At 42.8% G+C, this 25,369-nt stretch overlaps 2 protein-coding genes across 5 annotated transcripts; both read right to left on the minus strand.

Moving 5' to 3' along the window:
* Positions 1-207: 207 nt before the first annotated feature.
* On the minus strand, positions 208-3,063 carry LOC116364955 (dnaJ homolog subfamily B member 12; the record flags this gene model as incomplete). The annotated part of the gene is given in 6 exon segments (XM_074933811.1): positions 208-301; positions 304-378; positions 594-630; positions 632-740; positions 2,112-2,280; positions 2,755-3,063. Coding segments are annotated over 6 exon segments (617 nt in total), but the record flags the coding sequence as incomplete, so codon positions are not given.
* Positions 3,064-8,970: 5,907 nt separating this feature from the next.
* LOC116352796 (acyl-CoA desaturase-like) lies at positions 8,971-23,183 on the minus strand. Of its 4 annotated transcripts, none has more exons than XM_031817712.1 (6): positions 22,971-23,142; positions 22,431-22,691; positions 21,578-21,708; positions 18,075-18,280; positions 13,909-14,141; positions 8,971-12,834 (listed from the first exon to the last, which is right to left on the minus strand). In XM_031817712.1, the coding sequence occupies exons 2-6, from the start codon at positions 22,660-22,662 to the stop codon at positions 12,629-12,631; spliced, it is 1,008 nt and encodes a 335-aa protein (XP_031673572.1). In that variant the 5' UTR covers positions 22,663-22,691; positions 22,971-23,142; the 3' UTR covers positions 8,971-12,628. The 4 variants fall into 4 exon arrangements, with proteins under 4 accessions (XP_031673572.1, XP_031673574.1, XP_031673573.1 ...); XM_031817714.1 differs by having other exon boundaries at positions 12,094-12,834; positions 23,110-23,183; XM_031817713.1 differs by having other exon boundaries at positions 12,094-12,834; positions 22,431-22,719; positions 22,971-23,143.
* Between the last annotated feature and the right edge of the window lie 2,186 nt (positions 23,184-25,369).

Raw genomic sequence — 25,369 nt, forward strand, 5'->3', positions numbered from 1 at the left:
ATAAAAAACTGGCATACTCTCTCTGTTGTCCCCGTTGTCCCGCTGGGTCTCTGATGCCCATTTCTGTATACATGAACGTTGCCTTGAGAAGCAAAACAGACGACCACTAGATAAGCATTAGCAGGGAGGTGGCAGTAAAAATGTGTGTGTGTGTGTGTGTGTGTGTGTGTGTGTGTGTGTGTGTGTGTGTGTGTGGGGTGTCCTCACTTGCTGGAAAACCCCTCCGAAGAACATATTGAAGAGGTCCTGGGTGAAATAGCGGCCTGGAAGTCGCCGTTGGTCTGGCCCTGTCTTGACGGATTCTCTTCTCCTCACCACACTGGTCATACTGTTTCCTCTTGTCAGCATTACTCAAGCAGGCATAGGCATTTCCAATAGCTGGGGGAAAACAAACACCTTTGTAGTACCTTCAAATGAATTAAATGATATACAATTCATTGGGACCGGTTTCCTGGATACAGATTAGACTAGAAAGCATTCTCATTTTAACACCTTTTAGTCCACTAGGCTTAATCTGTGTCCGCCAAACCGGATCCTTTGAATGGTTATCACATTCAAACAATTAAGAAAATAAGTATGGTTTGGGGGCGTACCTTTAAACGCCTCAGTGGCACCTGGTGCGTGGTTTTTTGTCGGGATGGAATTTCAACGCTAATTTTCGATATGACTTCTTGAGATCATCTTCGGACGCATCTTTCTTCACTCCAAGAATCTCATAGAAGTCTTTACACTGTTTTATTCTGGAAACAAAGAAGACAACTAATAAAAGACAAAACACTAAATTGTTTCAAGATATTTTCATGTTCTGATAAGGAAGATTCATTGTGGAAAGTGGGAGTTAAACAGATGTTTGATGTTAATGTTTTAGAAGCCTTGACGCAGTTTCAATATAACATGCCATTTAGCAGATGCTTTTATCAACACATATATATATATATGGTCCCAGCTCAGCAGGAGCGTTGGGCGGCAGGTAGCCTAACGGGTAACAGCGTTGGGCGGCAGGTAGCCTAACGGGTAAGAGCGGTTAAGCGCGTTGGGCGGCAGTAGCCTAACGGGTAACAGCGTTGGGCGGCAGGTAGCCTAACGGTACCGCGTTGGGCGGCAGGTAGCCTAACGGGTAACAGCGTTGGGCGGCAGGTAGCCTAACGGGTAACAGCGTTGGGCGCAGGTAGCCTAACGGGGAACAGCGTTGGGCGGCAGTTAGCCAACGGGTAAGAGCGTTGGGCGGCAGGTAGCCTAACGGGTAACAGCGTTGGGCGGCAGGTAGCCTAACGGGTAAGAGCGTTGGGCGGCAGGTGCCTAACGGGTAAGAGCGTTGGGCAGCAGATAGCTAACGGGTAAGAGCGTTGGGCGGCAGGTAGCCTAACGGGTACAGCGTTGGGCGGCAGGTATGCCTAACGGGTAGAGCGTTGGGCGGCAGGTAGCCTAACGGGTAAGAGCGGTGGGCAGCAGATAGCCTAACGGGTAAGAGCGTTGGGCGGCAGGTATGCCTAACGGGTAAGAGCGTTGGGCGGCAGGTAGCCTAACGGGTAAGAGCGTTGGGCGGCAGGTAGCCCTACGGGTAAGAGCGTATGGGCGGCAGGTAGCCTAACGGGTAAGAGCGTTGGGGCGGCAGGTAGCCTAACGGGTAAGAGCGTTGGGTGAAAAATCTGTTCGAATCCAAGCCAGCGACCTTTCGCATTTAACCCCCAACAACTGGTTCTCCGGGCAGGGATGACATGGATTTCGATTAAAGGCAACCCCTCGCACCTCTCTGATTCAGAGGGGTTGGGTTAAAGCAACCCCCCCTCACCTCTCTGATTCAGAGGGGTTGGGTTAAAGCAACCCCTCGCACCTCTCTGATTCAGAGGGGTTGGGTTAAAACCAACCCCCCCCCACCCACCTCTCTGATTCAGAGGGGTTGGGTTAAAGCAACCCCCCCCCCCCCACCTCTCTGATTCAGAGGGGTTGGTTAAAGCAAACCCCTCGCACCTCTCTGATTCAGAGGGTTAATTGAGGGGAGACACATTTTGATTCAGTTGTGCAACTGACTAAGTTTTTTCCTTCATTTTCCTTGCAATTACATTTTATATGATAATAATTGCAATGACACTAAAATCCATGCATCCTACTTCTTGACAGCATCCAGTTGATCTGAGGTGTAGGATTTGGCTGTCTGCGAGGCCTTCTCTCCTTGGTCCTCCTCCCCTGGTCTTCGCTGCCTTGGCCCAGTGCCATCACTGGTTGACTGGTTGTCATGACCAGGGGTGAAACCATTTTTTGCAATCAAGTCCAGCAGTGCTGGAAATACAGATAGAGTAACATTTAGAGGAACATTAACAGAAACGTCTCCACTGAGCAGGCCCATTGGGGCAAATCTCTGATGACATCTCCCTCTTGTACAGTCAGAAGCACACGGAGTGAGTTATTCGAAGTAACAGCGTCAAAGACCGCTAGCTATGCAGCTACACCGTTTGTATTTAACTAGCAACATGAGATTGGGTGCAACTGAATGTACTGACTACATAACTAGCGTTAGGTAGCTCGCTAATATAACCAGCAGAATTAAACGGACTGTGTATACTACAACAGTGACAATGCAAAATCCAGACAGATTAGATGTTTTATATGAAAACTCTGCGATAATTAGCTAGCTATAGCAACGAGATGGGTAACGTATTTTCGTAACTATAGAGGGCCCTCAATTTCCCAAGAAAAAATATAGCCTGGATGCTAGCTGGCATTCATTTCGCTTCTCAAGCGGCCGTCTCTTACCTCTCGCCTTATCCGTCGGAAAAAGTTTCTGTGCCTTTTCTAGAAACCTAACAGCCTTCTCTGCTTGATTATTTGTTAATGCAGCAGTTGCAATGTCAATGCAACGCTCTGCTTCGTCCCTGTTTACTTCCATTGCGGGACGCAGCTTGAGGTAAATAAAAAAATAATGCTATAATAGCCGTTGTAGGGCGCTTTCTAATGACGCCACGCAGTAAGTAGGGACGAGGTGGTGGGGTCACGCTGGTATTGCCTACTAGATGGAGCCAAACTTTCCATAACAATGCCATCACCTACAGAGAGATGAACCTGGAGAAGCAGGCTGGTCCTGGGGCTCTGTTGACAAACACAAACAGAGCCCCAGGACAGCAACACAATTAGACCCAACCAAATCATAAGAAAACAAAAATATAATTACTTGACACATTGGAAAGAATTAACATAAAAACAGAGCAAACTAGAATGCTATTTGGCCCTAAACAGAGAGTACACAGTGGCAGAATACCTGACCACTGTGACTGACCCAAACTTAAGGAAAGCTTTGACTATGTACAGACTTGGTGAGCATAGCCTTGATATTGAGAACGGACGCCGTAGATAGACATGGCTCTCAAGAGAAGACAGACTGTGTGTTCACTGCCCACAAAATGAGGTGGAAACTGAGCTGCACTTCCGAACCAACTGCCAAATGTATGACCATATTTATTTATTTTTTTCTTTACCTTTATTTAACTAGGCAAGTCAGTCACATATTTCCCTCAGATTACACAGACCCACAAAGAATTTGAAAACTCCCATATCTATTGGGTGAAATACCAGTGTGCCATCACAGCAGCAAGAAAAGGGCAACCAGTGAAGAACAAACACCATTGTAAATACAACCCATATTTATGTTTTATTCATTTTCCCTTTTGTATTCGTTGCAATACTGTATATAGACATAATATGACATTTGAAATGTCTCTATTTCCTTTGGAACTTTTGCGAGTGTAATGTTTACTGTTCATTTTATATGATTTATTTCACTTTTGTTTATGATCTATTTCACTTGCTTTGACAATAAAGCCCTTTGAATTTAATTGCCCTTATGGGGCCCCATGATTGAGCCAGATGATGTTTTAAGTGGAATCAAATCTCATTGAAGTACGGCTACGTACCGTTTTATCGCAGTTCCAGCAAAATGCTTATGTATCTAGTTCAAGTAGTGCAGTAATATCTAGCAATACAAAATAACAATACGCACATAATCCAAAGGTTTAAAATAATAATAATAACAATAAAGAACAAGATATTAAGACGTCAGAATGAGCCAGAGGTGGCACCACGTGTTCAAAAGTGGTGTGGAAAAATTAGCAAGTGTCTTTTCTCGGGCCTGGAGTTTTTCCTGATCTCATGACCTGGTCTCTTTGCTGTCTCCTGTAGTCCACGATCATCTCCTTCCTTTTGTTGACGTTGAGGGAGAGATAAGCAAACTGACCTGTATATTTGTCTATGGATTTCAACCTGAATCCCTTATTATTACTTTAATAAAATCATACGGGTTGCAGGTTTGAATCCCGGGTCCGATGAGAATTGTCTGGTTGGGATAGCTAACAGAGGCGCGTTATGAAATCCTAGATACCGTGGCTTAATGTTGGGCTGAAACAGGCAGGAATTCCCAAACTGGGGTACACGCGCAATGCCGTCGGGGGTACGCAAAATAAAAATGTGATTCACATTTAAAAAAATAATTATAATATTTTCCAACGGGGCTAAACATTTGGGTGAGTTTTTTTCTCGCCTAAGTAGCCTCGTTTCACTGCCTCTGTAACAGAGGGGAACCACTACTTCAAGGTCTCAGAGCAAGTGGCGTCACCGATTGAAACGCTATTTAGCGGTGATGCGCGCTAAATAGCGTTTCACATCCGTTACACCCCCCCCCGATGATGGTGGAGCAAAAGCCATGACATAGTAGAGTCGTAACGTGCGTGCCAGCAGTTGCTCCCGACGCCACTTGGGTACACTGCAGCATCCACGGAGAGGTTCTTGCTGCCAAGGGAATGCTTGACAGCTTGAAAGACGTTTTGAACACTACAGTGAAAATGGTTAACTTTGCTAAAGCAAGGCCCCTGAACTCTTGTGTATTTTCTGCACTATGCAATGATGTAGGCAGCAACCATGTAAGGCTTTTACAACATACAGAAGTGGGCTGGTTATCAAGGGACAAACTATTGACACGTTTTTTTTATTGAGAGACAAGCTTAAAGTTTTCTTTACTGACCATAATTTTCACTTGTCTGACCGGTTGCATGATGACGAGTTTCTTACACGACTGGCCGATCTGGGTGATATTTTTTTCTCCCCTGAATGATGTGAATCTAGGGATTACAGGGACTCTCAGCAACTATATTCAATGTGCAGGACAAAATTGAGGCTATGATGAATTCAGATCCGCACCTTTAAAAAAAAATTTTGGCCTAAAATGACATACCGAAATCTAACTGCCTGTAGCTCAGGACCTGAAGCAAGGATATGAATATTCTTGGTACCATTTGAAAGGAAACACTTTGAAGTTTATGTAAATGTGAAAGGAATGTAGTAGAATATAACACAATATATGTGGTAAAAGATGATGCAAAGAAAAAACCAACCGTTCGTACCATCATCTTTGAAATGCAAAATAAAGGCTATAATGTATTATTCCAGCCCAGGTGCAATTTAGATGTTGTCCACTAGATGGCAGCACTGCATGTGCAACGTTTTAGACTGATCCAATGAACCATTTCATTTCTGTTCAAAATGGTGTATGAAGACTGCCCAAATGTGTCTAATTTGTTTATGAATAACTTTTCATATTCAAAACTGTGCACTCTCCTCAAACAATAGAATGGTATTCTTTCACTGTAATAGCTACTGTGAATTGGACAGTGCAGTTAGATTAATCGCATTAGCCTACATTAGCTCAACCGTCCCATGGAAGGGACACCAATCCCAAAGAAGTTTTAAGAAGTTGGAGTTCTTCTCTGTCTGCATTAACAAGGACAACACACAGGTCTTTCCATCATTGTATGATTTTTTTGTGTGCAAATGAACTCAAGCTTACAGACAATGTCAAATGTGATATATAGCAAAGCACTTGAGTGAGTTGGGTGAGCAAATACGCAGGTACTTTCCCGAAATGGATGACACAAACAACTGGATTCATTATATAACTTTCATGTCCTGCTTCCAGTCCACTTATCGATATCTGAACAAGAGAGCCTCATTGAAATTGCAACAATCAGTTCGGTGAAAATTGAATTTAATCAGAAGCCACTGCCAGATTTCTGGATTGGGCTGTGCTCAAGAGTATCCTGTCTTGGCAAATTGTGCTGTTAAGACACTGATGCCCTTTACAACCATGTACCTATGTGAGAGAGGATTCTCTGCCCTCACTAGCATGAAAACTAAATACAGGCACAGACTCTGTGTGGGAAATGATTTAAGTCTGAGACTCTCTCCAATACAACCCAACACCACAGAGTTATGTGCTTCCTTTCAAGCACACCCTTCTCATTAACCTGTGGTGAGTTATTCACACCCTTCTCATTAACCTGTGGTGAGTTATTCACTATTTTCAATGAACAAATAAGGTTTTCTATGTAAGATGGTTAAATAAAGAGCAAAATTATTGATTATTATTATATTATTATTTGTACCCTGGTCCTATCGGAGCTCTGTGTCACTTCCCACGAGCCAGGTTGTGACAAAAACTCACACTCATTCTTATGGTTAATAAATGTATCGTATAGTGTGTGTGTTGCAGGCTTACAATGAAGGCAAAAAACAACATTTGAGAGTGGGCTGACCTTGGTGCTAGAGGGGGTACAGCTGGACGTTGAATATGTGAAGGGGTACGGGACTATAAAAAGTTTAGAGACCACTGATCTACCGTAACTTGTCCAATAAGAAATGTTTGTTTTCCTTTTCTGTTGCAAAACGTTTTGAAAAAGTGTGCACTGGTGAATACACGACTCAGTTAATTTCCCCTCGTCTTTGACGTGTTGATTGTGCTTTGGCTTATTATCAGGTCTGTTATTATTGAGATTATTATATAATATTTACAACTTTACTTACAGATTAGGCAAAAGGTACAATGTATTTTTTATTTGACTGGGCATTTGAACAATATATTAATTCATATCAATGTGGCATTTAAATACAGGAACATACAGTATCTTCAACACGGTATATTTCCCACCTGTAGAAAATATTCTATTTACAGTGCATTACAACATTCCTCGCAAAATGTGTCAGACTGTTGCTCAGGCAAAATGTGTCAGACTGTTGCTAAGGCAAAATGTGTCAGACTGTTGCTAAGGCAAAATGTGTCAGACTGTTGCTAAGGCAAAATGTGTCCGACTGTTGCTAAGGCAAAATGTGTCCGACTGTTGCTAAGGCAAAATGTGTCAGACTGTTGCTAAGGCAAAATGTGTCAGACTGTTGCTAAGGCAAAATGTGTCAGACTGTTGCTAAGGCATTTCAAGAATACTGGAAAAATAACTGCACTGCAAAACAGTAGAGCAACAACAATTCATTTAATTATACATTTATTGAAATTATCTCTGAATTTTACTTCAGAATATATTTCACATTTTACATATACCAGAACATAAGAATGATAACAGTTTTGCTTCCCTCAACATGACAGAATTAACAATATTTATTTTTTGGATTGTTGAATAATACTGCAAGAGAAGTATTTGAATGACTTGTTGTAATAATTTGCAGTTCAGTAAAACTCTACGATTAGTTCTCAGTAGCATTTCACATTAAAGTATTCCTGTTCCCAGATCAACGTGTGCTGTATAGCCAACTCCTACAGCTGTTTTGATGTACAGCACAAACTGATCCGGGACCAGGCTAACATTAAAGACCCTTTTTTGTTCAAAAGTTCCATGTAGATGTCATGTCCTGTCTCTGTACCTCCTTCAGGTTGGCACGTCTATCAGACTCAGCCACGGTCCACTAAAGTACATTAAATACAGTAAACCACCAATTCATTCATATCTGATGGAACTAAAACACTTAGATCTGCATTGTGGTACCTGTCATTTCTGCCTTTCACTGCCTTTGGCTGTTTTTAACCAAACTAAACGGGATGTGAACACAGAAAGGATCAGGAATGGATTAAAGTCATCATAAGGCATTGGGCAGTAGTAGAGTATCCTGACTCAGTCTTTTTTAAGTACAGTCAACAATGTGATTTCCTGTGTTATATATATATATATATATATCCTTTTAATGTAAGAGCTGTTTGAAAAGACTGCCTGAAATTTCTGCCTGTTTTGGTGAGAGGGAGTTTTGGCCTCACATGGTGACATCACCATGTGGTAAATGAGTTAATCGACCAATAAGAAAGAGAGTTCCAGACCTCTCTGCCAATAACAGCTCGTTTTCAGTTTCCCCCTCCCCACTCAGAACCACTTCCAGACAGTTCAAGCTAAACATTTGCTTGAGAAATTGCTCTTTGCTACAAAGCTATTTTTCTTTTTGACCTTTTTAATTGAAAACAATCACAGTAAGGTAGTTAATTGTTACCCAGAAATGCTAGACATTGCGATAAAAATAGCTGCTTTCGAACCTTTAAAATTGTTTAAAAAAGGTGCTCAAATAATTCCTTTTAGAAGTTCTGTGCTACTGCCAAAGGAAAAAAGTCCTTAAAGCAATACATTTTCATGCCATTTTCTTTCAGTAAATGAAAACCACAAATGGCGAAAAAATACACAATAAATGCATAAAGAACATTTTGTCAAGTTAACATACAAACAGAATCTTTCAAGTTGAATGAAAAGTAACTCCCTTTTATTGAACAAGATCCTAAGTCACAATCTGAGCCTCTGTAGAACATCCAAAGGCCCCTAGATCTTCTATGGTCCAAATAACACCTGGGCCTACTGCATGTGTTACTACCTTACTGAGAAAAACACATCACCAAGAATGCTTCCGTGTCAATGTTATCTTTTGCATGCTCTACGACTGTCTCGGGTAACAACTAATTGACTTTATTTAGCTAGTGGCAGGGAAATCAGGGCAGTTGTTTAGGTTATGACAAAGACCACACTTTTAAGCGTTGGCCCAGTAACTGAAAGGTCACTGGTTCGAATCCCAGAGCTGACTAGGTGCAAAAATATATATATATGCCGATGTGCCCTTGAGCAAGGCACTTAACCCTAATTGCTCCTGTAAGTTGCTCTGGTTAAGAGCCGTCTGCTAAATGTCTGAAAAAGTTTTAAAATCTTGTACAATCTTATGACCTAAGTAGCTAAACAGCATTATCCAGCTACAAGGGGTTAATAATGGCTCTATGGTAAGGCTGCACTACACATGTCCAACCAATGGCACGTTATGGGCACATAGAGGTAACTGGCAAAATAAAAGCAACACCAACATCGTGTCAATAGAACGCTGGCCCACCACGAGCCAGAACAGCTTCACCTTGGCATAGATTCTACACGTGTCTGGAACTCTGTTGGGAGGCTTGCGACACCATTATTCCAGGAGAAATTCCACCAGTTGGTGTTTTGTTGGCGGCGGTGTAAAACGCCGTCTCAAGGCGCCGCTTCAGAATCTCCCGTAAAAGTGTTCAATTGGGTTGAGATCAGGTGACTGAGACGGCACTTGGTTTACATCGTTTTCATGCTTATCAAACCACTCGTGCCCTGTGGATGGGGGCATTGTCATCTTATGGGGACGTAGCCATGGTAACCATAATAATGGCCTGCCCAGCCATTTGTATGCATGACCCTAAGCATTATGGGATGTTAATTGTTTAATTAACTCAGGAAACCACACCTGTGTAGAAGCACCTGCTTCAATACACTTTGTATCCCTCATTTACTCAAGTGGTATTATTTTAGCAGTTAGATTTATTATCAAATATTACGAGAAAATCAACTAACATTTTCATGCTATGGCAGAGAGGATGGTATGGAAGAAATGTACCGTAAAGTAGTTGGTGAATGTTTTAAACTAAATGTGGGTTAACTCCTTATATAACCGTGTTATCAATAAGTTAAATATTATGAGACTGGGGATACTGGGGCAGGTAGCCTAGTGGTTAGAACGTTGGGCCAGTAACTAACTGAAAGGTTGCTAGATCAAATCCCAGAGCTGACAAGGTAAAAATCTATCGTTCTGCCCTTAAACAAGGCATTTAACCCACTGTTCCTAGACCAGTTAACCCACTGTTCCTAGACCAGTTAACCCACTGTTCCTAGACCAGTTATCCCACTGTTCCTAGACCAGTTATCCCACTGTTCCTAGACCAGTTAACCCACTGTTCCTAGACCCACTGTTCCTAGGCCCGTTAACCCACTGTTCCTAGGCCCGTTAACCCACTGTTCCTAGACCAGTTAACCCACTGTTCCTAGACCAGTTAACCCACTGTTCCTAGACCAGTTAACCCACTGTTCCTAGACCAGTTAACCCACTGTTCCTAGACCAGTTAACCCACTGTTCCTAGACCAGTTAACCCACTGTTCCTAGACCAGTTAACCCACTGTTCCTAGACCAGTTAACCCACTGTTCCTAGACCAGTTAACCCACTGTTCCCAGGCCGTCATTGTAAATAAGAATGTGTTCTTAACTGACTTGCCTGGTTCAATAAAGGTTAAAAGAAATACTGCAGGTCCCTCTTCAGGGATTCAGAAGTACATTTTATGGCCATAATCCTAACAACTACATTTTACATTCACCTTTTACTAGTTTACTTGTATCAACAAATAATTTTTTATTGAGTTGTCTTTTTGTCAATTCAATTAAAAAGTGCTGTAGACTACAAATAGCTTGTGAAAAGAGTACACACAGCCTACAGTAGAATGGCCATGGCATAGACAGAGAACTGTTTCATATTCATGGCCGGATTACCAACTGGGAAATTAGCTATCTCTGCCCCATGGCTAAATGTGTACAATTGCAGGAAGTTAGCTTTAAAAAATGTCTTGCTCCACTGCCATGAGTGGGGGGGGAGGCTTCAAAATATTATTGCCTAGGGCCCCAGATGTGGTTAATCAGCCCTGCTTCTATAAGAAACAGCACATAAAAAAATGTGGTTTTACTGTATGTGTGGTTGCCAATCTAGGGAGGGGGAGCGTGTATTCTTCTTTTGTTTTCTAAGATGTATAAAATCTATTTTTGTGACAGTACCGCCATGCCTGTGTTTTATCCAGTTCCACTGTGACCCCTCTCATTTATCCAGTTCCACTGCGACCCCTCTCATTTATCCAGTTCCACTGCGACCCCTCTCATTTATCCAGTTCCACTGCGACCCCTCTCATTTATCCAGTTCCACCTCGACCCCTCTCATTTATCCAGTTCCACCTCGACCCCTCTCATTTATCCAGTTCCACTGCGACCCCTCTCATTTATCCAGTTCCACCTCGACCCCTCTCATTTATCCAGTTCCACCTCGACCCCTCTCATTTATCCAGTTCCACCTCGACCCCTCTCATTTATCCAGTTCCACCTCGACCCCTCTCATTTATCCAGTTCCACCTCGACCCCTCTCATTTATCCAGTTCCACTGCGACCCCTCTCATTTATCCAGTTCCACTGCGACCCCTCTCATTTATCCAGTTCCACTGCGACCCCTCTCATTTATCCAGTTCCACTGCGACCCCTCTCATTTATCCAGTTCCACTGCGACCCCTCTCATTTATCCAGTTCCACTGCGACCCCTCTCATTTATCCAGTTCCACTGCGACCCCTCTCAATAAAGTAAGACTAAGATTTAAACACTGTGCTGTAAACTCTAACAATGTTGAATAACAACCAAGTCAGTTGAAACCTAATACATCTCATATACTCTATGAAATGGAACATGGTTTTCCACATTTCAGGACTCTATTCCTCATTAATATCCAGTAAATCATTGAGTATTAAAGTAACTTCCAGATTTTTATGAATTAGTTTCCCTTCCAATTAAAAAAAAAAGAAGTCTGTTCAAAAGCAGCTTTTCTGTGTTGGAATGGTGTGGGCGTATCTACCGGTCATTAAAAATATTCATGTGAGTAAACCGCTGATTGGCCAGCACTTCATACTCTATGAGGAAATAGCAAGGCTTTTTTAAACCGTCTGTTTGAGATATAACTTTGAATTGGAGTTTTTGCTTTGGCCACAAATACAAGTATAGGACGAGTCCACAACATTATTTGGGTTTGAGTAAACACAATATGACCTTTTAAAAGTGAGACTTTCACTGGACAGTTACTTTGAGAATAGAAAAGTATCTGTGTTGGTTGCACGACCCACATTACATGAAAGCTATGGACACAACTGACAGCTTCACTTCAAGACGGGAGATTTAAAAGGTGTCACAACAAACAAGTTTAAAATGGTTTTTTTTCTTATTTCTTATTTTTTAAAGCTTTCTTATTTTTCCAATCTCTCCTTTAATACTTGACAGCAGTATTAAAGAGAAACTCTGGATTGATTGCCTAGGCAACATCAATGTAACATTGCAGCAGAAGAAGAATTCACAGCTCATGAACACCTCCTCCAGCCTACTGAGGGAGGCTCGACCAATGGCAGCATACCAGCTTTGGCAACAGACAGATTTGGACCATTTCACACAACAGACTATTTGCTGCAGCGAAGAAGAAATGAAACAGTAAAACGTAAGGTGATTAAAGTCCTTATTTTAAAAGCTAACATGAATCTTTAAGAACTCTTTAGGAAATCTGTAAAAAGCTCACAAAGGAGAAGAGTGAAGCTGTGACTGTAGCTACAAGATAGAGAAGCATCTCTCAAAATTACACTGCAAACTAAACTTTTGTCGGTTTTATATATATGTATTTCTTTTTATTATTTTTTACATCGGTTTTTGTTTTGGAGCTTTTTTGAGATTGGGGACAACCTCCTAGCCACTCCGGTTCCGGGTGCTTCCGTCCCCAGTGCGCTGAGCCCGGGCCAGCACTATTTCAGTGGACACTCTCTTGCGGTCCTTTGCCAGGCCGAGGAAACACATGAAGTCGATGAAACAGGTGGTCAGGTTCAGTTTGCAGCCAAACTCACTTGATGCATAATCATATGGGAAGGTGTGGTGATAGTTATGGAACCCCTCACCTGAAAGTGACAGGAAACCACAGTCAGGATAACCGTTGGCCGTTATTTACACAGAATCATATATTCAAGATATCTTGTAAGATGTGAACACCCACACATGGTTTGATATAGAGCTACTATAAATATTATTTTCTGTCAACTCAAAAACCTAAAATTCATAAACTTGCTCTTCATCGACAATGAACAACCAATCCCCTTTGGATCTCTTTGACAAACAGGTGGAATCAAAGTAAACTGACAGCAGGTTAAAAACATATCACGTGTTTAATATCACCCAGGAAGGTAATTACAAGCACAGAAGTCAACGCTCGTTCTGTTAGGCTACTGGTCTGCGATAATTGTGTAGTATAGAGTCATTTATTTAGTTATTTACCCCGTTTTCAATTTTATGGTTTCCAATTGGTAGTTACAGTCTTGTCTCATCGCTGCAACTCCCCTACGGACTCAGGGGAGGCGAAGGTCAAGAGCCGTGCGTCCTCCGAAACACAACCCGGCCAAGCCACACTGCTTCTAGACAAAACGGCCACTTAACCCGGAAGCCAATCGCACTAATGTGTCGGAGGAAACGCCGTACACCTGGTGACCGTGTCAGCGTGCACTGCGCCCGGTCCGCCACAGGAGTCGCTAGTGCGTGACGGGACAAGGATATCCCTGCCGGCCAAACCCTCCCCTAACTCAGACGACGCTGGGCCAAACCCTCCCCTAACCCAGACGACGCTGGGCCAAACCCTCCCCTAACTCAGACGACGCTGGGCCAAACCCTCCCCTAACCCAGACGACGCTGGGCCAAACCCTCCCCTAACCCAGACGACGCTGGGCCAAACCCTCCCCTAACCCAGACGACGCTGGGCCAATTGTGCGCTGCCCCACGGGTCTCCCGGTCGCGACAGAGCCTGGACTCGAACCCAGAATCTCTAGCGGCACAGCTAGCAATGCGATGCAGTGCCTTAGACCACTGCGTCACTCAGGAGACCCCAGTATAGAGTCATCTACGATATAACTACCATGTTATAAAGGAGCGACTTAATGAAAGATCTTAAGATCTTTTAAAATGGCAAGAGGTAGCTAACATACCTATGGCACTAAGGGTGACAAACTTGTTCTCTCTGGGGTTGATGTTGGTGTCGTAGGGCCGGTTTCCCCACATGTGGGCAGCACTGTTGACCAGCCAGGTAGCGTTCAGTACCAGGGTGTACCTCAGCAGACCCGGCACGAAGTAGCCCAGCCACAGGCTCTCTCCCCACAGGCACCAAGGAACAAACATGGGGATGGAGAAGCACATCAGCACCACTGACATCTTGTAATACCTGTGGAGAAGACCAGAGAACAGAGACATATCCTCTATGACATCATGTAATACCTGTGGTACGGAGGCAGCAACAGAAGATACATGTCTATTCAAACTGTCAGTGTAACAGCATTTACTCTCCGTGGGGTCCGGCAACATGAAGGCAGTTATACAATTGTGAAAAACATCACAATACATTCATAACAGATTTCACCACACACTGTGTGTCCTCAGGCCCCTACTCCACTACCACATATCTACAACACACTGAGTGTCCTCAGGCCCCTACTCCACTACCACATATCTACAACACACTGTGTGTCCTCAGGCCCCTACTCCACTACCACATATCTACAACACACTGAGTGTCCTCAGGCCCCTACTCCACTACCACATATCTACAACACACTGTGTGTCCTCAGGCCCCTACTCCACTACCACATATCTACAACACACTGAGTGTCCTCAGGCCCCTACTCCACTACCACATATCTACAACACACTGTGTGTCCTCAGGCCCCTACTCCACTACCACATATCTACAACACACTGAGTGTCCTCAGGCCCCTACTCCACTACCACATATCTACAACACACTGTGTGTCCTCAGGCCCCTACTCCACTACCACATATCTACAACACACTGAGTGTGTGTCCTCAGGCCCCTACTCCACTACCACATATCTACAACACACTGAGTGTGTGCCCTCAGTCCCCTACTCCACTACCACATATCTGCAACACACTGAGTGTGTGCCCTCAGGCCCCTACTCCACTACCACATATCTACAACACACTGAGTGTGTGCCCTCAGGCCACTACTCCACTACCACATATCTACAACACACTGAGTGTGTGCCCTCAGGCCCCTACTCTACTACCACACATCAGTCCAACAGACCTCTCTCTACAGGACCCAACACAGCAGATAGACTGTCAGTCTGGCAGACCTCTCTCTACAGGACCCAACACAGCAGATAGACCTCTCTCTACAGGACCCAACACAGCACATAGACCTCTCTCTACAGGACCCAACACAGCACATAGACCTCTCTCTACAAGACCCAACACAGCAGATAGACTATCAGTCTAACAGACCTCTCTCTACAGGACCCAACACAGTAGATAGACTATCAGTCTAACAGACCTCTCTCTACAGGACCCAACACAGTAACACTGTCTCGGCTGGCAGCCTCTTCTTTGACAGATGATCACATTATTCCTATTCCTAACCTTCTGACCTTCATACTGGTGATCTAACTATGAACAGGACAGGTTTAGTGGGGAGTCATACTGGTGATCTAACTATGAACAGGACAGGTTTAGTGGGGAGTCATACTGGTGATCTAACTATGAACAGGACAGGTTTAGTGGGGAGTCATACTGGTGATCTAACTATGAACAGGACAGGTTTAGTGGGGAGTCATACTGGTGATCTAACTATGAACAGGACAGGTTTAGTGGGGAGTCATACTGTTGATCTAACTATGAACAGGACAGGTTTAGTAGGGAGTCATACTGGTGATCTAACTATGAACAGGACAGGTTTAGTGGGGAGTCATACTGGTGATCTAACTATGAACAGGACAGGTTTAGTGGGGAGTCATACTGGTGATCTAACTATGAACAGGACAGGTTTAGTGGGGAGTCATACTGGTGATCTAACTATGAACAGGACAGGTTTAGTGGGGAGTCATACTGGTGATCTAACTATGAACAGGACAGGTTTAGTGGGGAGTCATACTGGTGATCTAACTATGAACAGGACAGGTTTAGTGGGGAGTCATACTGGTGATCTAACTATGAACAGGACAGGTTTAGTGGGGAGTCATACTGGTGATCTAACTATGAACAGGACAGGTTTAGTGGGGAGTCATACTGGTGATCTAACTATGAACAGGACAGGTTTAGTAGGGAGTCATACTGGTGATCTAACTATGAACAGGACAGGTTTAGTGGGGAGTCATACTGTTGCTCTAACTATGAACAGGACAGGTTTAGTAGGGAGTCATACTGGTGATCTAACTATGAACAGGACAGGTTTAGTGGGGAGTCATACTGGTGATCTAACTATGAACAGGACAGGTTTAGTGGGGAGTCATACTGGTGATCTAACTATGAACAGGACAGGTTTACTTCTGAGTCATACTGGTGATCTAACTATGAACAGGACAGGTTTAGTGGGGAGTCATACTGGTGATCTACAGTGCCTTGCGAAAGTATTCGGCCCCCTTGAACTTTGCGACCTTTTGCCACATTTCAGGTTCAAACATAAAGATATAAAACAGTATTTTTTTGTGAAGAATCAACAACAAGTGGGACACAATCATGAAGTGGAATGACATTTATTGGATATTTCAAACTTTTTTAACAAATCAAAAACTGACAAATTGGGCGTGCAAAATTATTCAGCCCCCTTAAGTTAATACTTTGTAGAGCAACCTTTTGCTGCGATTACAGCTGTAAGTCGCTTGGGGTATGTCTCTATCAGTTTTGCACATCGAGAGACTGACATTTTTTCCCATTCCTCCTTGCAAAACAGCTCGAGCTCGAGGTTGGATGGAGAGCATTTGTGAACAGCAGTTTTCAGTTCTTTCCACAGATTCTCGATTGGATTCAGGTCTGGACTTTGACTTGGCCATTCTAACACCTGGATATGTTTATTTTTGAACCATTCCATTATAGATTTTGCTTTATGTTTTGGATCATTGTCTTGTTGGAAGACAAATCTCCGTCCCAGTCTCAGGTCTTTTGCAGACTCCATCAGGTTTTCTTCCAGAATGGTCCTGTATTTGGCTCCATCCATCTTCCCATCAATTTTAACCATCTTCCCTGTCCCTGCTGAAGAACAGCAGGCTCAAACCATGATGCTGCCACCACCATGTTTGACAGTGGGGATGGTGTGTTCAGGGTGATGAGCTGTGTTGCTTTTACGCCAAACATAACGTTTTGCATTGTTGCCAAAAAGTGCAATTTTGGTTTCATCTGACCAGAGCACCTTCTTCCACATGTTTGGTGTGTCTCCCAGGTGGCATGTGGCAAACTTTAAACGACACTTTTTATGGATATCTTTAAGAAATGGCTTTCTTCTTGCCACTCTTCCATAAAGGCCAGATTTGTGCAATATACGACTGATTGTTGTCCTATGGACAGAGTCTCCCACCTCAGCTGTAGATCTATGCAGTTCATCCAGAGTGATCATGGGCCTCTTGGCTGCATCTCTGATCAGTCTTCTCCTTGTATGAGCTGAAAGTTTAGAGGGACGGCCAGGTCTTGGTAGATTTGCAGTGGTCTGATACTCCTTCCATTTCAATATTATCGCTTGCACAGTGCTCCTTGGGATGTTTAAAGCTTGGGAAATCTTTTTGTATCCAAATCCAGCTTTAAAGTTCTTCACAACAGTATCTCGGACCTGCCTGGTGTGTTCCTTGTTCTTCATGATGCTCTCTGCGCTTTTAACGGACCTCTGAGACTATCACAGTGCAGGTGCATTTATACGGAGACTTGATTACACACAGGTGGATTGTATTTATCATCATTAGTCATTTAGGTCAACATTGGATCATTCAGAGATCCTCACTGAACTTCTGGAGAGAGTTTGCTGCACTGAAAGTAAAGGGGCTGAATAATTTTGCACGCCCAATTTTTCAGTTTTTGATTTGTTAAAAAAGTTTGAAATATCCAATAAATGTCATTCCACTTCATGATTGTGTCCCACTTGTTGTTGATTCTTCACAAAAAAATACAGTTTTATATCTTTATGTTTGAAGCCTGAAATGTGGCAAAAGGTCGCAAAGTTCAAGGGGGCCGAATACTTTCGCAAGGCACTGTAACTATGAACAGGACAGGTTTAGTGGGGAGTGTCTTCACAGATTATGAAGTGAACAGAAAGTTATGAAAAAGAGAATTCAAGGAATACGGTTGAAATGGATCGTCAGGAAGGAACACCTACTTCCTCTGGAACATGACGACCTTGTCAGCCTTCAAGTCACTGAGCTCCAGCTTCTTCCCCTTCTCAATGACGTCTGGGTGTTTACGCACCAGGAGCCAACCGATGTGGGCGAAGAAGAACCCTCGGACGGCGTTGTGCGGATCGGCATCGGTCTCTGAAAACTTGTGGTGAACTCTGTGGTCCCGAGCCCATTCAAATATGTCATTCTGTAGTGGGGAGCACAAAGACAAATACATAGAATCCATAGAACGGGCCTGATGGCATAATGGGTGGACTTGGCAGCCATTTTGAGTGTACCATTGTAGTGGGGGGCACAAAGACAAATACATAGAATCCATAGAACGGGCCTGATGGCATAATGGGTGGACTTGGCAGCCATTTTGAGTGTACCATTGTAGTGGGGGGCACAAAGACAAATACATAGAATCCATAGAACGGGCCTGATGGCATAATGGGTGGACTTGGCAGCCATTTTGAGTGTACCCATGTCTAGGTCGTTAACATACTGGTTAAGACAGCGGAATAATTCCATGCAGAGCGTTCGAAAAGGAAACAAATTCATTGGACCGGTGCTGATTCTACAGGATGAGCATTGAACACGTGACCAGCGGTCGGGACATCAAGTAATATAAGTGGATGTCGATTATTTGAAAAACTTTTAAATGACCAGAACGACAGTTATTCTGTGTTTACTGAGTAGTTAGCTGAAATGAACTACGATTGTGTTTATTCTCCACTTTCATGGCGAACTTTCAGTACGGCTAAAATTCACTTGCAGTCCTTTTTAATCGCTAATCCTGTAGAATCAGCAACGCGACGCTGGTCCAATGAATTTGTTTATTTTCAAACGCTTCTGCATGGAATTATTACATTGGCCTAAACGTTGTTAGTTTCAAACTAGACCTATCCAGGAAATAAAAACAGGAAGTGTACCTTTCAATCTTTGCTGTGTTGTCAACTCAAATTACATTCCATTGCATGTGACATATACAGGGCCTTGGGTAAGTTTTCAGACCCATTCACTTCTTCCAAACGTTTGTTAGGTTACAGCCTTAATCTAAAATGGATTTGAAAAATAATTCTAATCAATCTACACACAATACCCCATAATGACAAAGCAAAAATATATATACAGTGTATAGATTTTAAAAAACAAACATTTTTGCTAATGTTTGAAAACAACAACAACAACGGAAATATCACATTTACATAAGTATTCAGACCCTTTACTCTGTACTTTATTGAAGCACCTTTGGCAGCGATTACAGCCTCGAATCTTCTTGGGTGTGACGCTACAAGCTTGGCACACCTGTATTTGGGGAGTTTCTCCCATTCTTCTCTGCAGATCCTCTCAAGCTCTGTCAGGTTGGATAGGGAGTGTCGCTGCACAGCTATTTTCAGGTCTCTCCAGAGATGTTCAATCGGGTCCAAGTCCGGGCTCTGGCTGGGCCACTCAAGGACATTCAGAGACTTGTCCCGAAGCCATTCCTGCGTCGTCTTGGCTGTGCTTAGGGTCATTGTCCCGTTGGAAGGTGAGGTCCTGAGCGCTCTGGAGCAGATTTTCATCAAGGACCTCTCTGTACTTTGCTCTGTTCATCTCTGCCTTGATCCTGACTATTCTCCCAGTCCCTGCCGCTGAAAAACATCCCAATAACATGATGCTGCCACCACCATGCTTCACAGTAGGAATGGTTCCAGGTTTCCTCCAGACATGATCCTGCCACCACCATGCTTCACAGTAGGAATGGTTCCAGGTTTCCTCCAGACATGATGCTGCCACCACCATGCTTCACCGTAGGGATGGTTCCAGGTTTCCTCCAGACATGATGCTGCCACCACCATGCTTCACTGTCGGGATGGTTCCAGGTTTCCTCCAGACATGATGCTGCCACCACTATGCTTCACCGTAGGGATGGTTCCAGGTTCCCTCCAGACATGATGCAGCCACCACCATGCTTCACCGTAGGGATGGTTCCAGGTTTCCTCCAGACATGATGCTGCCACCACCATGCTTCACCGTAGGGATGGTTCCAGGTTTCCTCCAGACATGATGCTGCCACCACCATGCTTCACCGTAGGGATGGTTCCAGGTTTCCTCCAGACATGATGCTGCCACCACCATGCTTCACTGTCAGGATAGTTCCAGGTTTCCTCCAGACGTTATTCAGGCCAAAGAGTTTAATAATCTTGGTTTCATCATAGATTCTTGTTTCTCATGGTCTGAGTCTTTAGGTTCCTTTTGGCAAACTCCAAGCAGGCTGTTTTTATTTATTTGTTTATTATTTAACCTTTATTTAACTAGGCAAGTCAGTTAAGAACTAATTATTTTTTTAAATGACGGCCTACCAAAAGGACACAACACTACATAAAGAGAGACCTAAGACAACAACATAGCAAGGCAGCAAGACATGACAAAACAACATGGTAGCAACACAACATGGTAGCAGCACAAAACATGGTACAAACATTATTGGGCACAGACAACAGCACAAAGGGCTGTCATGTGCCTTTTACTGAAGAGTGGCTTCCATCTGGCCACTCTACAATAAAGGCCTGATTGGTGGAGTGCTGCAGAGATGGTTGTCCTTCTGGAAGGTTCTCCCATCTTCACAGAGGAACTCTGTCAGTGTGACCATCGAGGTTCGTCGTCACAGCCCTGACCAAGGCCCTTCTCCCCCGATCGCTCAGTTTGGCCGTGAGGCCAGCTACAACTAGTCTTGTTGGTTCCAAACTTCTTCCATTTAAGAATGATGGTGGCCACTGTGTTTAAGGGGACCTTCAATGCTGCAGGGATGTTTTGGTACCCTTCCCCAGATCGGAGCCTCAACACAATCCTGTCTCTGAGCTCTAAGGACAATTCCTTCAACCTCATGGCTTGGTTTTTGCTCTGACATGCACTGTCAACTGTGGGACCTTATATAGACAGGTGTGGGTCTTTCCAAATCATGTCCAATCAATTGAATTTACCACAGGTTGATTCCAATCAAGTTGTAGAAATGTCTCAAGGATGATCAATGGAAACAGGATGCACCTGAGCTCACCTGAGTTTCATAGCAAAAGGTCTGAATACTTATGTAAATAAGTATATATATTATATATTATATTATAATTATTTTTTATACATTAGCAAAAATATCTCAAAAACCTGTTTTTGCTTTGTCATTATGGGGTATTGTGCGTATACAAATATATTTCAACCCAATTTAGATTACGGCTGTAACGTAACAAATGTGTATAAAGTCAAGGGGTCTGAATCCTTTCCAAAGGCACTGTAAATTAGCATAATTTGAATGAACATTCTACATTACAGCCTGATCTCACGAGCAGCTCACATTCTGACTGCATGCAGTCGTCTGCTTGACCAGGCTAACAGAATGATACTTCGGGGAAAGTTTGTTCATCATAACAATGGAAGAGGTTTTTGTTTGTGTACCGCTATTGTCTGTCTTCTGATGTTCAACCCGGTTCAATAAAAGGTGAAGTGGGAAAGACCCATGTTGTACCTGAAAGGCCATGGAGTTGGCAGTGGCAAGGAAGATTCTGAGAGGTAACGAGGCCTTGTAGGACCTGTGGCTCCATAGCCGGTGAGCCCCCGCAGTCACTCCTAAAGCACTTGTTAAAAAGCAAAACACAACTGTGTGGAAAGAGAGAGAACAAGGAAGATAAGAGGAACAAAATATATTTCAATGGTCGGATGACAACAGCTCCTTGCGCAGAATCATTTGCATGATTAAACCGAGGAAACACGACCATAAACATGAATAGCATCAGGTGGCAGAGAATGGGTCTTGTACTCTCTGGTTTTCCCAAAAACATTCATTCATTTGTTTGCCATCTAATCCAGAAAAAGGGTCTGCTATTCCATAACAGAGTATAAACGAGCGATAGTGAATAATAATATACACCGTCAAACAGAGTGGAAGGGTCAACAGATTAGAATGTCTCTTTTCCATAGAATCATTCATTTGGAGTTTATCTCCGGGATACAAATCAAATCACATTTTATTTGTCACATACACATGGTTAGCAGATGTTAATGCGAGTGTAGCGAAATGACCGCGTACGTCATATTTGGAATAAGAGTATTTTTTAATGAATGCATAATAACAATTGTATCTAGAACTTTCTACATGTCTGGTTATTATAGTATTACATTTGCTGAGAAATGACAACCATCCGTGTTCACCAGCAGGGGAGAGAGAAAGAGGCAGGGAGTTTGCGCTACGCAGCACTGAAGACTGGCGAATCCAGCTGTGCTGTGTGCACAATCCGAGGTGAAAATTAACTACGCAATAAAAACAATATGAAAACTCAGTTCATTTGAAATAACAAGTGGGTTAGCTTTATCATACTTACACCAAGCCCAGGTCAAAACATGAGCAGATGGGACGAGGGTGATGCCGTACACGGCTCCAATGTGCAATAAAGTCATCAATATGATATTTCTCCACACGATTATCATTGAAGGTTTAGGACCTTCTTTCTCTTTGTACGTTTCATCAAACACATCATCTCTTTTTGTCGCCGATTCTGCGAGCACATCACCGTTCCTGTGTCTCCCCGGACCCTCTATCTCCGTGTCAGTCATCCTCGCCGTGATTTTGTTGATGAATGAAACTGGCAACGAAAGCAGACATTTTGTTACCTTCAAAATAACGAGACAACACAACAGTCATAAAATAGTGGCGTGAATGTGAATTAAATGTAATGTTTCTGCAGAAATTGACATTTGTAACTAATGTCACTCGAAATTGTGGTTAAACGTTGCACGATGGTAACAAAAACCTGTCTGTTGCTGGGTGATGCTGAACACTGGCATCAAGACACCGCGTACGTCAGTTAACTAATGTTGGATGAAACATCCCCGTATTATATTAAATTAAATATCAAACGTACCTTATGAAGACTACTTCTGTTAATTGATGCGAACAAATATGACAGAATCCAGTTTCAAATGGTGGTAAACGGCACTGAATTGAAAATCATATAATAACACTGTGATGACCTAAGTTCCAGTGTTGCTGAAGCCGTTTACCTTGCTAGGTGCTCCGGGGTTTGGAGAAGATATTTGCGAGACTGTAATTGGACAAGCTGGGTTTGATACCACCTTTCTCGCCTCGTTTCATTGGTTGCCCTGTTATCTGATGTTCACGTTGTTATAAGAACTTGTTAATAGAATATTCTCATCATTTACATAATAATATATTACAGTCTGGTTTTCATGTCTATGCATAGTCACATGTACAAATTACCTCGACTAACCTGTACCCCCGCACATTTACTCGGTACCGGTACCCCCTGTATATACCCTCGTTATTGTTATTTTATTGTGTTACTTTTGTTTGCTTTTTTGGTAAATATTTTCTTAACTATTTCTTGAATTGCACTGTTGGTTAAAAGAGCTCGTAAATAAGCATTTAACGGTAAGGTCTAAACATGTTGTATTCGACGCATGTGACAAATAAAGTTGGATTTGATAAATGACTACAGTACAGTTCTGTACTCCCCCCCCCGCCCTACCTCAAAGATGAATATTGGATGGAGAAAGTGTAGGCCTACTTTAGTCACATCTCATTAATACGATATTGATCAATAATAATCTATTGTACAGGTTTACACAAATAGTTTAGATGTTTTATTGGATTGGCACTCTAGAAATGTAATGCAATACTGACAATACCAGTAGCCCATGCTAAAAACATCAAACGGTTGGTTTGGATCATCAGTGATAGCGACACTGTCAGCATGATGGGACTATCTTCAGCCATTAGATAGTAGATAGGCTACAGTCGTTCCTCCGCTCTAGTGCTGTGCTTCCCACACCTATATGTTGAATTCCACAGGAAGCCTCAGAATGTCACACCACATTTCAGTGGCTTCGGTGGTTCATGCGCTTTGTGATAATAGGCATGTCTTTAATGTGCTTGATTAATTCATCATATATATTTTTTTAATATCACCACTTTCATTCAAACACTGAAGAAAGAGGAGAAGAATACTTTGTCCATTGATACAGCCACACCCACACCCACACGGTTGCCCTGCAATGATGGGAATGCAGTGAGAGATGATGTCTAAGATTGCTTGATTTGGGCGGGAGCTGTCTCGAGCTCCGTACCCGGACTTCACATTTTTTGTTAATTGCAAACCAGCTCCTCTATAAAACAAAGTAGCATGTCGCCGGCGCAGATTCACACACCGAGGCAAAACACGGTGATCAAAACGGAATGGAAGGCGGGATCTCCATTGAATAGCAATGAAAATTGTGCATTCATTTCCTGATTCCGCTTTGTTGAAATTGATTTGCCGCTAGTCTGTGAAACTATGCATGACTGTAGGCTGTTCCAGATTGTGCAGATTGAAAATGCACCAGCCTGAAATGGCATGGTGTCAAATTAGGGTTTTTAAGGTCATGAAAGGTAATTGAAATGAGTTGAATAATTTTTGTTAATATAATTTATTAATGAAGGCACACTTTTAAATATGATCAATCACTTAAAAATCGACATATCAGCCATTACCGGAAGGACCATTCATTGCGTGACTGTTGTACGCTGCACGTGTGAGAGTATGAGTGGTCTGTTGCCCGAGGAGAGAGAGCGCGGCAATTCAGCAGCAGGTATAACATGACAGACAACAGACTAACTACCCTGAACTAAAATATAAACGCAACATACAACAATTTAAAATATTTTTTACTGAGTTCACAGTTCATATAAGAAAATCTGTCAATTGAAATACATTCATTAGGCCCGAATCTATAGATTTCACATGACTGGGAATACAAATATGCAACTGTTGGTCACAGATACCGTGTGGATCAGAAAACCAGTATCTGGCAGTGGCGCAACAAGTCCCCACCACATTCCCCTATTTCATCATTGGAATGTGATACAAACCTAGGAAAAGGTGTGCTTTAGGACCATGCAGACGTTTGGAGTGTTTATCTGTCTGGATTTGACAAAAAATATATATATATTTATGCTCGGAAGTTTACATAGACTTAGGTTGGAGTCATTAAAACTAGATTTTCAACCACTCCACAAATTTCTTGTTAACAAACTATAGTTTTGGCAAGTCGGTAAGAACATCTACTTTGTGCATGACACAAGTAATGTTTCCAACAATTGTTTACAGACAAATTATTTCACTTATAATTCACTGTATCACAATTCCAGTGGGTCAGAAGTTTACATACACTAAGTTGACTGTGCCTTTAAACAGCTTGGAAAATTCCAGAAAATGATGTCATGGCTTTAGAAGCTTCTGATAGGCTAATTGACATCATTTGAGTC

The sequence above is a fragment of the Oncorhynchus kisutch genome, unplaced genomic scaffold (genome assembly GCF_002021735.2).
Source record: "Oncorhynchus kisutch isolate 150728-3 unplaced genomic scaffold, Okis_V2 scaffold1125, whole genome shotgun sequence".
Lineage (NCBI taxonomy): Eukaryota > Metazoa > Chordata > Actinopteri > Salmoniformes > Salmonidae > Oncorhynchus > Oncorhynchus kisutch.

Bases quoted from the DNA above. Each gene is read 5' to 3' on its own strand.
- LOC116352796 (XM_031817711.1), bottom strand. From the start codon at position 22,893: ATGCCAGTGTTCAGCATCACCCAGCAACAGACAG. The intron at 14,142-18,074 runs GTAGGTGTTCCT...TCTTCTCCACAG, and splicing joins GTCGTCATGTTCCAGAGGAA to GTATTACAAGATGTCAGTGG. The intron at 12,835-13,908 runs GTATGTTAGCTA...TGTCACTTTCAG, and splicing joins TGTCACCCTTAGTGCCATAG to GTGAGGGGTTCCATAACTAT.